The sequence below is a fragment of the Ursus maritimus genome, unplaced genomic scaffold (genome assembly GCF_017311325.1).
Source record: "Ursus maritimus isolate PB19 unplaced genomic scaffold, ASM1731132v1 scaffold_15, whole genome shotgun sequence".
Classification (NCBI taxonomy): Eukaryota; Metazoa; Chordata; class Mammalia; order Carnivora; family Ursidae; genus Ursus; species Ursus maritimus.
In genome coordinates this window covers 5,904,261-5,918,337 of record NW_024423897.1, presented here as the reverse complement: position 1 = coordinate 5,918,337, position 14,077 = coordinate 5,904,261, and the positions used below count along the sequence as shown (strand labels likewise).

General features: G+C 54.6%; 1 protein-coding gene across 2 annotated transcripts; it reads left to right on the top strand.

The window, feature by feature from the left end:
• The first annotated feature begins 456 nt into the window (after window positions 1-456).
• Window positions 457-3,144, top strand: FOXI1 (forkhead box I1). Of its 2 annotated transcripts, none has more exons than XM_008692394.2 (2): window positions 457-1,030; window positions 2,801-3,144. In XM_008692394.2, the coding sequence occupies exons 1-2, from the start codon at window positions 457-459 to the stop codon at window positions 3,079-3,081; spliced, it is 855 nt and encodes a 284-aa protein (XP_008690616.1). In that variant the 3' UTR covers window positions 3,082-3,144. The 2 variants fall into 2 exon arrangements, with proteins under 2 accessions (XP_008690616.1, XP_008690615.1); XM_008692393.2 differs by having other exon boundaries at window positions 457-1,033; window positions 2,522-3,144.
• The last annotated feature ends 10,933 nt before the right edge of the window (window positions 3,145-14,077 follow it).

Below are 14,077 nucleotides of genomic sequence, written 5' to 3'. Positions count from 1 at the left end.
CAAGAAGGCAGGAAAGAGACTGAGATGCAGAGAGAGTGGCCAGAGTGACAGAAGGGGGGAGAAAGGGAGAGAGCAGTGAGAAGGAGAGAACTGGAAGAGAGACAGAATGAGGGGGAAACAAGGGGAACCAAGTGAGGAGAAAGGCAGGAGAGAAAGGGGGGGAAACAAGAAAGGAACTGGGAAAAGAGAGAGGGGAGGGGGCGCCCTAGGCGCTGTGGACATGAGCCACAGCACCCGTCTGAGCACCCACAGTGGGCCTGGCCCAGGGGCCCCCTCCCTTTGGCCTGCAGGGCTGTTGGAGGAGGGGCGGGTCTGCAGCAGGTGGCCGCCCCTGGGTGGGGCCCGCAGGCAAGCCAGAAGGGGTATAAGTCGGAGGCTGGGCCAGCCCAGCACCTGTCAGGGACAGCTCCCCTGTGCAGGTGCCAGGCAGGTGGCTCTGGCTGAGCCCAGCCCAGCATGAGCTCCTTTGACCTCCCGGCACCCTCCCCACCTCGCTGCAGTCCCCAGTTCCCCAGCATCGGCCAGGAGCCCCCTGAGTTGAGCCTTTACTATGAGAACTTCTTCCACCCACAGGGCGTGCCCAGCCCTCAGAGGCCCCCCTCCTTTGAGGGGGGCGGCGAGTACGGGGCCACCCCCAACCCCTACCTCTGGCTCAACGGGCCGGCCATGACTCCGCCACCCTACCTGCCCGGCACAAACGCCAGCCCCTTCCTGCCCCAGGCCTACGGTGTGCAGAGGCAGCTGCTGCCTGGCATGTCTGGGCTGGGGGGCGGCGACCTGGGCTGGCTGCCCATCCCCTCGCAGGAGGAGCTGATGAAGCTGGTGCGGCCCCCCTATTCCTACTCGGCTCTCATTGCCATGGCCATCCACGGGGCGCCCGACAAGCGCCTCACCCTCAGCCAGATCTACCAGTACGTGGCCGACAACTTTCCTTTCTACAACAAGAGCAAGGCTGGCTGGCAGAACTCCATCCGCCACAACCTGTCTCTCAATGACTGCTTCAAGAAGGTGCCCCGCGATGAGGACGACCCGGGTAAGGGGGCTGCCGGTGCAGTGTGGGGCAGGGGGAGCCAGCCTCCGATGCCCCCAAGGAAGGCTCATGTCATTCCTCCCCAGCACCCCCTTCTAGTCCTTATGTGGCTGTGTCCCTGAGACAGGGGGCTGAGGGTTGTCAGCAGTGAAGGATCCTGGGAGAGCCCTGGAGGCAGATTCGGGTTTTGATCCTGCCTGGGCCATGGAGTGGTCAGCAACTCCGGGCATTTTAGATCTCTGAGCCTCCGTTCCCCATCTGAAAAATAGGGACGGTAACAGTGGCTCCTTTGCAGGCCTGTGATAGGGGTCATGAGATAACGCATGCAGGCGTTTGGGTGCTAACAAGTGCCCAATAGTCTACAGTAATTGTCACGATCACTCTGAGTCCCCGGCACCCAGCTCATACGAAGTCCTCGGGGGAGTCCGACTAGGGAACGCCCAAGTGCACAGCCAGACTTCTGGGGAGAGTTCTGACTTTGCGAAACGCACACGAAGGGCCACATCGCGCAGCCTGCCCTAGTTACATAATCTCCCTTAAGCCATCCCTACAGGTAGATCTTACTGAGCCCATTGTCCAGGTGAGGGGAGTAACACTCAGCGGTGAAGCCGCCTGCCCTAGGTGACCCAGAATGGAGGGAGAGCCCTGGAGCCCGAGTATGAGCGGAGGTCTCTCTAACACCAAAGACTGTGAACTCTTCCGTTTTCATGATGAATTTCTAAAACGCAGGGACAGAATATATTACAGAAAGTAGTATATTAAATACTCAGATATGCATTTCCCAGAATTAAAGTCCATTCTTGTTCCCCGACGGGAAGCCAGGGCATGGCTCAGAGCCCCACCTCTTCCACTAGGAGGCCAGCAGGGGCAGGGCTCATGGGCCCCCCGGAGAGGGCGAGTGTCCAGTCCAATGACTGGCCTCCCCCACAGGAGCTTAGCTCCCACCTCCGGCTGGCACTTCCTGGTGACAAAGCCCACGTACCCGTCTACCGTCAGCCCCTTCTCACGGTCAGCCTGAGGAAGAAGGGGCAGGTACAACCGGCCCACTTTTCAGATTAGGAATCAGAGGCCTGCCCCAAGTCCCTCGGCCAGTGCGGAGCGAAGCCAGGACTCGAGTCTATCCTTGGACTCCCTGCCCCACACTGTCAGGGAGCTCTGAAGTGTTTCCTGAGTTTTCTATCATGTCAGCCATGGACGAAGGCCCTCCCTCTCCATTCCCCTGGTACCCGAACCTCTTCCAGAGGCCTGCACTGTGAGTGCTCTCATGGCTTAGGCCTCAGTGCCCCCAGAGGGTTGAGCTGTGAGGTGGGGACCGAACTAAAGACACGCGCTGGTGGTGTGTGGTTGGCCCCCGCGATTCCTGTCTCTCTGCCCTGCCTTCTCTTCTGTCTTCTAAGTGTGTTTCCTTGGCGTTTAGCTGAGGACAACAAAGAGAAACGGGAGCAGAGCATTTCACCCATCTCTTTGCTTACCTTCCCCCTTTTGTGCCAGGCAAAGGGAATTACTGGACCCTGGACCCCAACTGTGAGAAGATGTTCGATAATGGGAATTTCCGCAGGAAGAGGAAGAGAAAATCGGATATTGCCTCCAGCACAGGATCCCTGGCCTCCGAGAAGACGGAGAACAGCCTCCTGGCGGGCAGCCCCAAGACTGCAGAGGCCCAGGACATCTCGGACAGCGCTTCACCAGGGACCACTGGCTCCCCAGAGAAGCAGTCCTCCCCTCCCCCGCTGGGCACACCCTGCCTCAACAGCTTCCTCTCCACCATGACCGCCTATGTGAGCGGGTCGAGCCCAGCGAGCCGCCCTGTAGCCACACCAGGACTGAGCCCTGAGCCCACTGACAAGATGGGGCAGAACTTGCTGAACTTCAGCTCTTATACCCCACTCACCAACCTCAGCAGCCCCGGGGGTGGGGGCGAGTGGGCCAACCCCATGCCCGGCAACGCTCTTGGCTACGGAGGCTCGGTCCTCAACCAGTTCAGCCCTCATTTCTACAACAGCATCAACACAAACAGCGTCCTCTACCCCAGGGAGGGCACTGAGGTCTAGAACAGAACAGCTCCCAAACCCACTGGACATGCACAGGAGAAAAGCGGTCGAGGCCTCCCATGCCAGCATCACTGTGGTCCAAGACCTCTGACCTGCCCAGACATGCACAGAAAGCTCAGGAATTCAGCCTTTCTAGAACGTGGTGGAAACCTTCTCTTTATCTCACATACGTCCACACACGCATTCATCACCTCTGGAGTGGACATACTGGTGCCTGATAACAGTGCTCACGGCGGCCATTTGCTGGGTACCCGCCATGTGCCAGGTGCTGTCCTAGGCTCTTCAAAGGCACAATCACACTTATCTTTATAGTCACCCTGTGAGGTTCCAGTGGACCTCTTCATTTAACAGATGAGGAAACTGCGGCTCCAGGAAGTTAAGTAACTTTCCCAGGATCTCCCAAACTAGTAAGGGGCAGAGCCATGAGTGGAGTCCAAGTCTATAGGGCCCCCGAAGTCTGGGCGAGCAGACACAGGGATGGAGCGCTGGTTGAGCAGCTAAGGAAGGTCAGCGTGAGAGCTGCTATGGCAAGCACACCTCCCGGCTGTCCATCAAAATTTAGCCCTAGCCCCGGGCACATCTCTTCCTGGTCTAAGGCCTTACTCTGTGGCTCCCAACTTACCTGTAGGCACTTTTGCAGGCACTCGAGGAGGGGAGCCCAGGCCCCTGCAGGGCAGCATGTCCCACCCTCCCCCCAGCAGGACCTGGCTTCCCCAGCCTCAGAGACTGTGAGCAGGGAGACGAGTGATGCGCGCATCGCCCGCTCCAGCACTGTCCACCTGCAAAATCTTGTACAGCCCAGCTTCCTGTGTGCACGTCACAGGCCAGGGAGCTGCAAGTGGCTGAGGCTTCCAAGAGAAACAAAGCTGAATGAGCGCTTCCTTTTTTATAGCCTGGGAGAGGTGAATGTCAGACAAAACAGCGCCTCCAAGAAGGGGGCCGCAGCCCACTGCCCAGGGCCCCACACCCGCAGCTCCTGAGACTCTCTTGATTTTGTATGTACTTTACATGCCTGTGATGGGTCATCACAGCACACCCTGGCGAGTGTTTTTGTTTTCTTATTTTCTTTTGAATTAAAAAAATTTAAAAAGCAGTGTGTGTCCCTTCCTTATGAGTTGTCCTGTCTTTTAGCTGCTGGTCGATTAAACATGGAGCCAAATGCTTCCTGGAGCCAAAGACTTTTGGGACGGGAGGCAGAGAAAGAATGGGTATCAAGGCTTTTGTCTTCCTCCCCACTGGCGTCGAGACAGGGCAAAGGTTCCCAGTGAAAAGAGGGACACTTGCAGGGATGGGGTAGGCGCATGAAGGAACCTGTCTGTATTGAACCTCAAACAGGGACTGGGCATGTCCCAGTCTTTGTAGTTCAGGTCACCCTCATAGCCATGCTAACGATGTAATCCCCCTAACAACCCCGGGAAGGGGGTGGTACTGGTCCCATTAAACAGAGGAGAAAACTGAGGCTAGGGGGGTGGAACCGCTTGCCTGGAGTCCACAGCCAGTCCATGCGCAGGGCATCTGGCTGTGGCACCTCGGACATGGCTATGCCCGGTGGCAATGACAACAGGACTGTCGGCTCCGATTCACTGAAGGCTGTGGGCAGGCCCCGGGCCAAGTGCTCTCAGGTGGGAGCTCTTTCATGCTCACAGCACCCCCCGGGTGTGCACACTGAGATTCCCCGGGGCTGCTGGCACAGCACACACTGGAGGTCTTGTGTGTGGCAGCTGGAGGCTGCTGGCTGGCGTCTCCTCCTGGGGCGTGCGTGCAGAGGGCTCACACCAGAGGCCCCCTGCACAAGCCCCCTGAGCCCCACTCAGACTTGGGCAGGGGCGCTCTTGCCCGGAGCAACAGAGGTGGGATGGAAACAGCAACAGTCACAGTAACAATGACGACAATCACAATAACACTCATTGCAGGTTTGCTATGAGTCAGGACTCAGCCTGCTTTATTGCATTGAATCCTCAAAACGAACAAGTACCACCGGTCATATTATCTCCATGTTAGAGGCGAGAAAACTGAGGCCCGGAGAGATTCTGGAACTTGATCCGGGACACACAGCCAGAATCCAAACTCAGAGCCACTGCTCCCCACGGCGCTGAGAGCTGGGATCCCAGGACTCACGGTGAGAGCAAAGTCAGGGGCTGCCGAGAGAAAGGCAGGCCTCCTTGGAAAGCCTTCAGATTCTTTGCTGGGGAATCCCTCTCCGCAGGGGGCCAGACTTCTGGTGGCAGAGGCAGTAGCGGTGATGGCTGAGGGGAGTAGAGGGAAGTGACACAGGGTCAGCCCGTAAAAGCCTTAGAAAACTCCCAACAGGCTGAGCCCCTTGTTGCACAGATAGGACCCGTGAGGCTGGGGCTAGAAGGCCCTTCACAGATGTCACCAGGGAGATGGGGCAGAGGCAGAGACCGCTTGCAGGTCTCAAAGCCCTGACCGGGTTTTTTGGTCACACTAGATCCCACTGCCACCAAGCGTGCCTCAGCTGACCCTGCAATTCCACCCTCCATATTGATGATGGCACCCCTACTCCACAGGAGCCAGCCAGCAGGCTGGGGTGGGAAGGGGCCCAGAGACCCCAGCCTGGCTGGGGCAGGGGGGAGGTGATGGCTTGGAATCGAGGACACAGCACTCAAGTCTCCATTTTTTCTTCAGCCCGGGGTTTAGCGGAGACAGCAGTGAACAGAATGTCTGCAGGGCTGTGACAACACAAAGACCTAGCCAGCTCTGGACTGTGATGCTCGAGGACAGGGAGCCCCCGGTGGCAGGCCAGGAGCTCACAGGAAAGGACATGCAAGAGGCCCAGGTCAAGGGGAGGACACCCTTGTCAGCTTACACAGGTGGCTTCCTACCCTCTTTTGGTTCTCTTCCTCTGAGAAGAAGCGAGAGCTGGAGAGAGGATGAAGGAGGACTGGTATTCCACCGAGCATTCGAGCCTGTGCGCAGCACTCTGGCTGGACGTTGCCCTTATTACCAGCCCGCCTGACTGTGTGGCTCTCTGTTGACCACAAGGCCTCCAAGACCAATAAAGGGTCTGAGAAGAGGGCTTGCTGTGTGTTGGACAGCCCAGGAAGGCTGCACGAAAGAGGTGAGAGGAGAGCCAAGGATGAAAGGACCACCTTCGGTTCCCCCTCCCCATCCTCATGCTCCCAAGCTCCAAACTGAAAGGTGACCCTAGGGGTGGGTCATGTCTATCGAGCAGCTATTATGCGACCAGCACCACTGGGAGATTTAAGAGTGAGCAATACACAGGCCCACCCTAAAGGGGCTCCTGGGCCGGCAGAGAGACGGACGAGCAAACACCTTCGCCCAGCGACCTGTGGCATGTGCTTGCACAGGGGAGGGGTCACGCAGGCTCGCCGGGGTCCGTGACACCTGAACTAGGTCTTTAGGGACCTGTAGGGTTTCTCCTCAGGAAAGGGAGGAGGAAGAAACATTGCAGACAGAGGTAGAACACGGGCGGATTGCCGGCGACGAGAGATGAGAGGTGCAAGTGCTTCAAGAGGGCAGGAGTGTAGTGAGTGAGGGAAGCAGAGCCGGGAGCAGGGGTGGGACCACGGGTCAGGCGGCCTCACAAAGGCGGCAAGCGGGAGAAGGACCACCGAGAACCACACTGAGGACACTGAAGGGGGGTACAACCTCCCCTCCTGCTTTACGGTGCAGCCCGAGTCCCCGGAACAGAGCTCAGCAGAGCCCTGCTTTGCGTGACAGCTGACGCAGAGACTACAGAAGAGCAGCTTGCAAAGTCGACTATCGACGAATGGGACGTGCCTGCAACGCGCAGCCACCAGCCCAGAGCACAAAAGACACACGGAGGGAGCAAGTGCAGCAAATGTGTCACAACCGAACAGCCCTCATATAGGAAGATCTCTGACAAACCAAGACACAGCCTTTCCCAGTAGAAAATCTCTTTTCCCCAAAGAAGAAAAGCGAATAGGTAATACCCATAGGACACGATAGCCAGTCTCTCTGACGATTAAAGACGTGTGAACGAAAGTATGATCTGCCCTCCGCACCACGCACACGTTACCCACGCGAGAATGGTGGCACGGCTCACGGGAGGGGACTGTGCCCTCATCTCGCACTCTCGGGGGAAGAACAAGCCACGAGATCGTCTTAGGGACCATTTCGAGTGTGTGCATGAAAATGTCTCACGTGCATTTCTTCCGACCTCAGAATTTCTCTCCTGGGAATTTTAGTTTTGAAGCTGAGTATTCACAGACGTATGTGCAAGAACACCCTTCTCAGGGAGGCTCCTAGTAGTGAAGCGGTGGAATAACTTGGATGTTTCTGAACAGAACACGCAGTGAATAGGCAGTGGCCCACCGGGATCACGGGACAGCGTGCCGCTGATAGGAATGAGCTAGAACCTGCAGATACACCTGAGAGAGGGGAGGAGGCAGGGAGCACGCGATGAAACCAGATGTCAGATACCCTATGTATGCAAATATATGATCCGGGTGTTTAAACGTACAGAGCTAAATATGCACAAAGAGAAAAGAGGGGAGAAGATCAAGAGAGCCAGTGAGAAAGAAGGAAAACAAAACGGAAAGGGGAACAGAGAGAAGGAAAGGAGAAGCGAGGGGACTTGGGAAGGTATCCAATCAGGTTAATAATCGAAATGGATAAACGTTTTCTTTCTTTTTTCTCTTTTTTTCTACAGTCTCCTGTTTCTTTTTCTCTTTTTTGCTCCCTTGTCCATATTTTTTCATTTTTTAAGGTAACAAACATTTGTTGTTATTATAAGAAGAAAGACATGAAGCCAACAAAAGTAATCTTTAAAAGAACCGAACTCCTCCCCCTGCTTACCCACCACGCAGCCCCAGGGGCAGCAGGAGACAGCAGCAAGGCCGAGGCTCAGCTCGCCTGCCCGCCCACCCGGGTTCTAGGGCAAGAAAGAGGGATTTGCAATTGTGTGTCCCTTAAACTGCAGAGAGCGCCCAGCCCCTCCTACAGACCTGCAGGAAGCACAACCCACTGTTCTGCCCTCAAATGGCACCAGTGAGGCTAATGGCCACCGGCCACAGGCCAGGCCAGGAACTCTCCGAGAAGGCGCAACCGTGCGCTCACTCCTGGAACCCTCATGGGTGCAAAGCACACAGTCCTGGGAATCACGCAGCCTGGGTTCAAATCGACCACCCGTGGGACCTCCTCCTGGAGCCCCAGTTTCCTTGCATGTAAGATAGGAATGATAATAAGCCCACAGAGTTGCCATGAGAATAAATGAAATAGATTATAAGGCACCAGGCACTGGCCAATCACTCGATAAACAGTAGCTTTTATGACCAAGTCACATCCTCAGACCCAAACGATGTCACGGAGCCTTCATTCGACTGGCTCACTCCTCCTGTGGCTCAGAAGAACCCGGACACCCCCCATACTTATTTCTGAGAGCTGTTTTGACAAATCGCCACAAACTGGGCAGTGGAAAACAAGAGAAATGTATTCTCTCACAGTTCTGAAGGCTAAACCGGAAACCAAGGTGTGGGCTGGGCAGGACTCCCTCCAAAAGCTCGACGGAAGAGTCCTTCCTTGCCTCTTTCTAACTTCCGGTCGCCAGCAATCCTCGACGCTTCCTGGCTCATAGGCACATCACTCCAATCTCTGCCTCCCTCTTCACATGACCTCCTCTGTGTGTCTGTGTGTTTATTCCTTTTCTTGCAAGGACAACGGTCTTATTGGGTTTAGGGTCCAGTATGACCTCATCTTAACTTTACTAATTATATCTATAAACACCCTATTTCCAAATAACATCACATTCTGAGTTTCTGAGTGTACATGAATTTTGGGGGGATGCTACTTAACCCAGTGCACTCCCCTAATGCTTGGCAATGTTGGCACTATGGCCAGGGAGCTATCATTCCATAACCTTTGATGATGGGCCAACTGAACATGTCATCCTGCTTTAGGCCCAAGAGTCTGCTCACAGAGGTCAAAGGGCCTTTGTTAGCAAACCCTTGTTACAAGAGTTACAAAACCTCCCCTCTGGCACCAGACACTCTAGTCCTTGAGGTGGCCCATGGTGAGCCTCCTGTCTGCAAAGGCTTCTGGTATTGGTGGACAGGTGATGGAAAAGAGCTTTAGCCCGTGCTTCCGGAACCTAGAACCCCTGGGGCCCTGGGGGAGAGAGGACTGCTTCATCTGCCCTGGGTATGTTCACCGCATGGGCTACAGCAGGGTCAAGTAATGCACATTAATTGGGTCTCTGATATGGTGCTTTTTATCTAGGACCCTATTTAACTTGCACAACAAACTATTGAATAATTATCAGCCTAATTTTAAGGACAAGGAACCAAGAATCAGAGAGTGTAACTTGGCCAAGATCACAGGCTAGTAAATGCTAGAGCTGGAATATCAGAATTCACAATCTCAGATGCTAATTAGCCATCACCACAGATTCAAGAGTTAAATGAGAATGTCTGTGTGAAAATGCCCGGCACACAGGAGGCGGTCGGGAGAGTCTGCCTCTCTGAGTTACCCCCATCTCACTCCCCCACTGCAGCTCCCGCTCTTTAATGGCTCAGTGACAAGGGAATGGATATACAATTTGGGTCATGCTATACAAGTTTGTTCCTTCCACTCTAATGGCCAGAAGCCACAGACCAGAGGAGCTGGGGCAGTGACATGGGGCCCTCCTTACCCAGGCACACTGCCCGCCTTCTGCATCCTTGCTGGGATGGACTGGCTGCCTTTGGAAACCTCATCTGTCTTGCCTGTGAGGAGACGGCAGACTTCTCCCTAACCTCGGGACTTTGCACAGGTCACTGACCTTCAGCCTATGGTCACTGGGCTTCAAAGGACCAATGCTGTCCCCAGTGTGGACCAGCACACTTACCAGCTCTTCCCAGGTCCCCCTGGCTCCTAAGGACCCTCCTCCCCAACTACGGCTCCCAGGATCCAGAACAATCCTCAGAGCTCCCAGCACACAGCACCGGAGAAAACAAATGAGACAGAACCTCTCAATCTCTTAGACCCATGCATGCCACAGATTTCCATTTCCTGTGGCCAACCAGCTGCCAACTTGACCTTGGAGACAAGGTCCAGAAAGAACAAACTGAGGGCTTCAGAGGGGAGGGGGGTGGGGGACTGGGATAGGCCGGTGATGGGTAGTAAGGAGGGCACGTATTGCATGGTGCACTGGGTGTTATACGCAACTAATGAATCATCGAACTTTACATCAAAATCTAAGGATGTACTGTATGGTGACTAACATAACATAATAAAAAATTATTATTAAAAAAAAAAAGAAAGAGTGGGAGAGTCACTGCTTCTGCCCCCTGTGACAGGGAGCGTGGGAAGGACGGTCGGCTCACAGCTGCCCAGAAGCACCATCCCCTTCACCCACAGCCATGGCGGCAAGTTCCACTCCTGCCACTTAACACTGCGCATCTCGAAGCATTCCCTCTCCCTCCAAGCCTCAGTTTCCCCTTCTCTAGAACAAGCATGGGTTTGGATATGGGATGTGAACACACTTTAGAAACCTCTAAGTGCTGATGGAGGCAAGGGCCTATGTCAGCAGCTCGTACGGTTTTAGCTCCTGCCGCGAGCCAGATACTAAAATCCCATGAGGGAGGCATTATTCTCCCTATTTAATAGGTAAGGAAAGGTGTCTTAGAGACACTGTTTTGCTCACACTCTCAGACACTGTTTTGCTCACACTCTCACAGAGGGAAGACTTGTGCTCAGGTCTGTCTGGCTCACAAGCCCAAGGTCTTTCAACAATACGAATAATAGGGATAACCGTAATACCAATCTTCGTAATAGGACGGCCTCGCCGGGACCGGGCCACTCAGAGCAAATTGCTGGTACAGACACCCGGGCACACTGATGGGGGTCCTTCCGTCCCGCCGAGTTCTGTGGTCCGGGCCTCCCTCCTGGCAGGGCCCTGCCCAAGGAGGCTGTAATTTAAAACATACCACACATTTTGAAGGAAACTATGGTCAGAAGCAAACGGTGCCCCAAATGCAAGACGGCCGTCCTTTTGGCAGAGAGTTTTGCTGGATGAAGAAGGGCGGGGAGGACATGTTCTTCTGGAGGTTGATGTGACGGGGACACAGGCAGCTCTCCTGGATCCAGGCAGTGGCTCTGCCGTCAGGCACGTGGAGAGGGGAATGGGAGGGGAATGCTAATCCGGGGGTGACCGTGGGAAGAGAGCATAAGCAGCCATTTCTCCACCAGGACTGTGGGGCCCCCAGGGAGAGGACACCATCCGAGACACAGTGAGTTCGGACGCAGATGGCTTTCTTCGGCTGCTACAAGGAGCGGTCTCACTCTCCAGCAGCTTTGACTTTCAGTGTGGGGGCCTGGAGAAAACATCGGACTGGGGGACACCCCGCCCTGAGTTCTGGCCGAGCCCTACGGGGTCCAGGCCCTTACGCACCTCGGTTACTCACCTGGAAGAGGAAAGAGCGGGACAAATGAACTCCTAAGTTCCTTTTGGCTTTGACCGTCTGTTTTACATCCACGATCTAGTCTGAGGCTGAAAAGAACCCTGAGAGGTGGATAAGGATGGGTATTCTCCATTTCCCAGACGGGGGACACAGGGACTGAGGCCCTCCTTTGGTGACAGAGCAGGTGTGGGGGACCAGGCTAGGTCCGTGAGCTGCCTGCACGGTCGTGGGGCGTCCATGAGAGCAGATCAGGGATAACGGAGATTTCCGAATCCCCCAGATCTCATGCTTTGTCAGCTCGGGCTGCGTGACAAAATACCACAGGCTGGATGGCTTAAACAACAGACGCTTCTTTATCTCTGTCCTGGAGGCCGAAGTCTGAGATCAGGGCACCAGCGTGGCCAAGTTCTAGCGAGAGCTTCCTCTTCCTGGCCTGCGGATGGTCTCACTGTGACCTCAGATGGCAGCCAGAGAGAGGCATTTCTGGTGTCTTCCTCCTCTTATAAGACCACAATCCTATTGGACTAGGGCCCCCTCTTATGACCTTGTTTAGCCTTAATTACCTCCTGAAAGCCCTACCTCCAAATACAGTCACTTGGGGGGCTGGGGGTTCAACATACGAACGGGGGCTGCGGTCCAATCCAGTCCAGGCTATGTGGGAGAGAACCCACTGACATAAAGAGAGACATGGCACAAACTTGGGGCCCTGAGCCCTGAGACGCAACTCTTAAATCTAGCTCTTCCATGCTGGGGTCCCAGAAGCTGGACTTGTAAGGGAGAGGACACGTCAGACAAGAAAATCACTGTGCATTTTGCAAAGTGACTGCCTCGGTCAAACCCTGGCTCCTGCCACCGTCCCCGAGGCCCCAAGTTTCTCATCACTGTATAATGGTGATCCGCTCACCCTCCTCACCATTGACGGAGTGGGGTAGCTGAGGGGGGGAGCGGGGAGGGAGAGTGTCTCCAAGCATCAGCGAAGTACAACAGCGATTCCGAGCACACGGGGTCCGCAGCGCTGGCACACACCGGGTGATTTTAGGTGACTCATGGACAAAGCATTAAAGGACACCGACCCGTGGGTGAAAGCTTGTCTTTTCCCTGCTCAGGCCTGGTTTCAGCCAAGGAGAAAGCCCCAGCTGGGCGCCTGTCTGTGTTCAGCACCTCCCTAATCTTGCTAATCTCCCTTTTTCCCACAAGCTCACAGCCTTTTGAGGAGAAGATGTCCAACAATAATTGAATAACAGTTTGTTTTATTGTGTTTATTTTTATAGTTACCTTCTCTCTATAGCAAGTGATGCCGGTTCGCTTTCCAAGTAATGACAGAAAGGTCAAATCTGTTGATTTTAGAACACTGTGAGTCGGTGTCAAGAGCACATGTTAAGGGGCGCCTGGGTGGCACAGCGGTCAAGCGTCTGCCTTCGGCTCAGGGCGTGATCCCGGCGTTATGGGATCGAGCCCCACATCAGGCTCCTCCGCTATGAGCCTGCTTCTTCCTCTCCCACTCCCCCTGCTTGTGTTCCCTCTCTCGCTGGCTGTCTCTATCTCTGTCGAATAAATAAATAAAATCTTTAAAAAAAAAAAAAGCACATGTTAAGTGAATGCGAGTACTGGAAATACATGATCACAGCTCAAAACAAAACCAAAACAAAACCAAGCAAAAGTGGTGCCTGAGGGATGAATTTGGGCAACTGCACAGCTGGAGGTAAAGTGTCAGACCTGCTCCTGTTCTGAGGGTTGCTTGAAATGGCAGCTCTCTTCTGGTCCTTTCCTAGAGGGCACGACCCTGTCTGGGCCTGGCTGGAGCAGGTGGTCCTTCCTGTGAGAGCTCCCGGTGCCTGTTCCATCAGGGCTGTGGAGCAATTTGCACTGTGGAAGGAGTAGGTTGGCCGGCACCGGTGCGAGATGCTGCCAGCAGTGATAAAGGCCCGCACCTCCGGCAAGCCTGGTCTCTTGCACCTGCATGGATCCTCCCCTTGACATGCTGAAATTTTCTAGACTGCTCTCAGTAACAGGCTACAGGTAAGGCCTTGGCTTCCTGGCCCTGCCCTCAGGCTGGGGCCTCGAGGAGCCTGCAGTGAGCAGCAACCTGTGCAGGTCCCCCCTCACTGGGGGTTGTTTTTGTTTTTGTTTTTAAGAAAGAGGGGGAGAGCGCATGAGCAGGAGGGGGCAGAGGGAGAAGCAGACTCCCCACTAAGCAGGGAGCGGGATGCGGGACTCGATCCTAGGACCCTGGGACCATGTCCTGAGCAGAAAGCAGATTAACCGACTGAGCCACTCAGGCATCTCCCCCCCTCCAGCGCCCCCCCCCCGCCACTGTTTTCTAAGGAGCCCATGGAAATAACACAAGAACACTGTTGATTGGCTGCCTGGGTCACAAAGACAAGGAGCAAGAAAATGTCTTTCGAAAATGACTATATTCCCATGGTCCTACATCAGATCACTTAACACTGAACATGACAATACTCCCCAGTTGCACCTACAGATTCAATGCGATTTTTGCTAGGATCCCCGAGGATCACTTTGTAGCAATTGACAAGCTGATTCTAAAGTTCACACGGACCTAGAAGGAAACCAGAATAGACAAAAACAATCCTGAAAAAAAAAAAAAAAAAAAA

What these genes read in the sequence shown, in the direction of transcription:
- FOXI1 (XM_008692393.2), top strand. Translation starts at nt 457, where the DNA reads ATGAGCTCCTTTGACCTCCCGGCACCCTCCCCACCTCGCTGCAGTCCC. An exon ending in CCGCGATGAGGACGACCCGG is followed by an intron (nt 1,034 to 2,521) that starts GTAAGGGGGCTG and finishes CTTTTGTGCCAG; the next exon opens with GCAAAGGGAATTACTGGACC.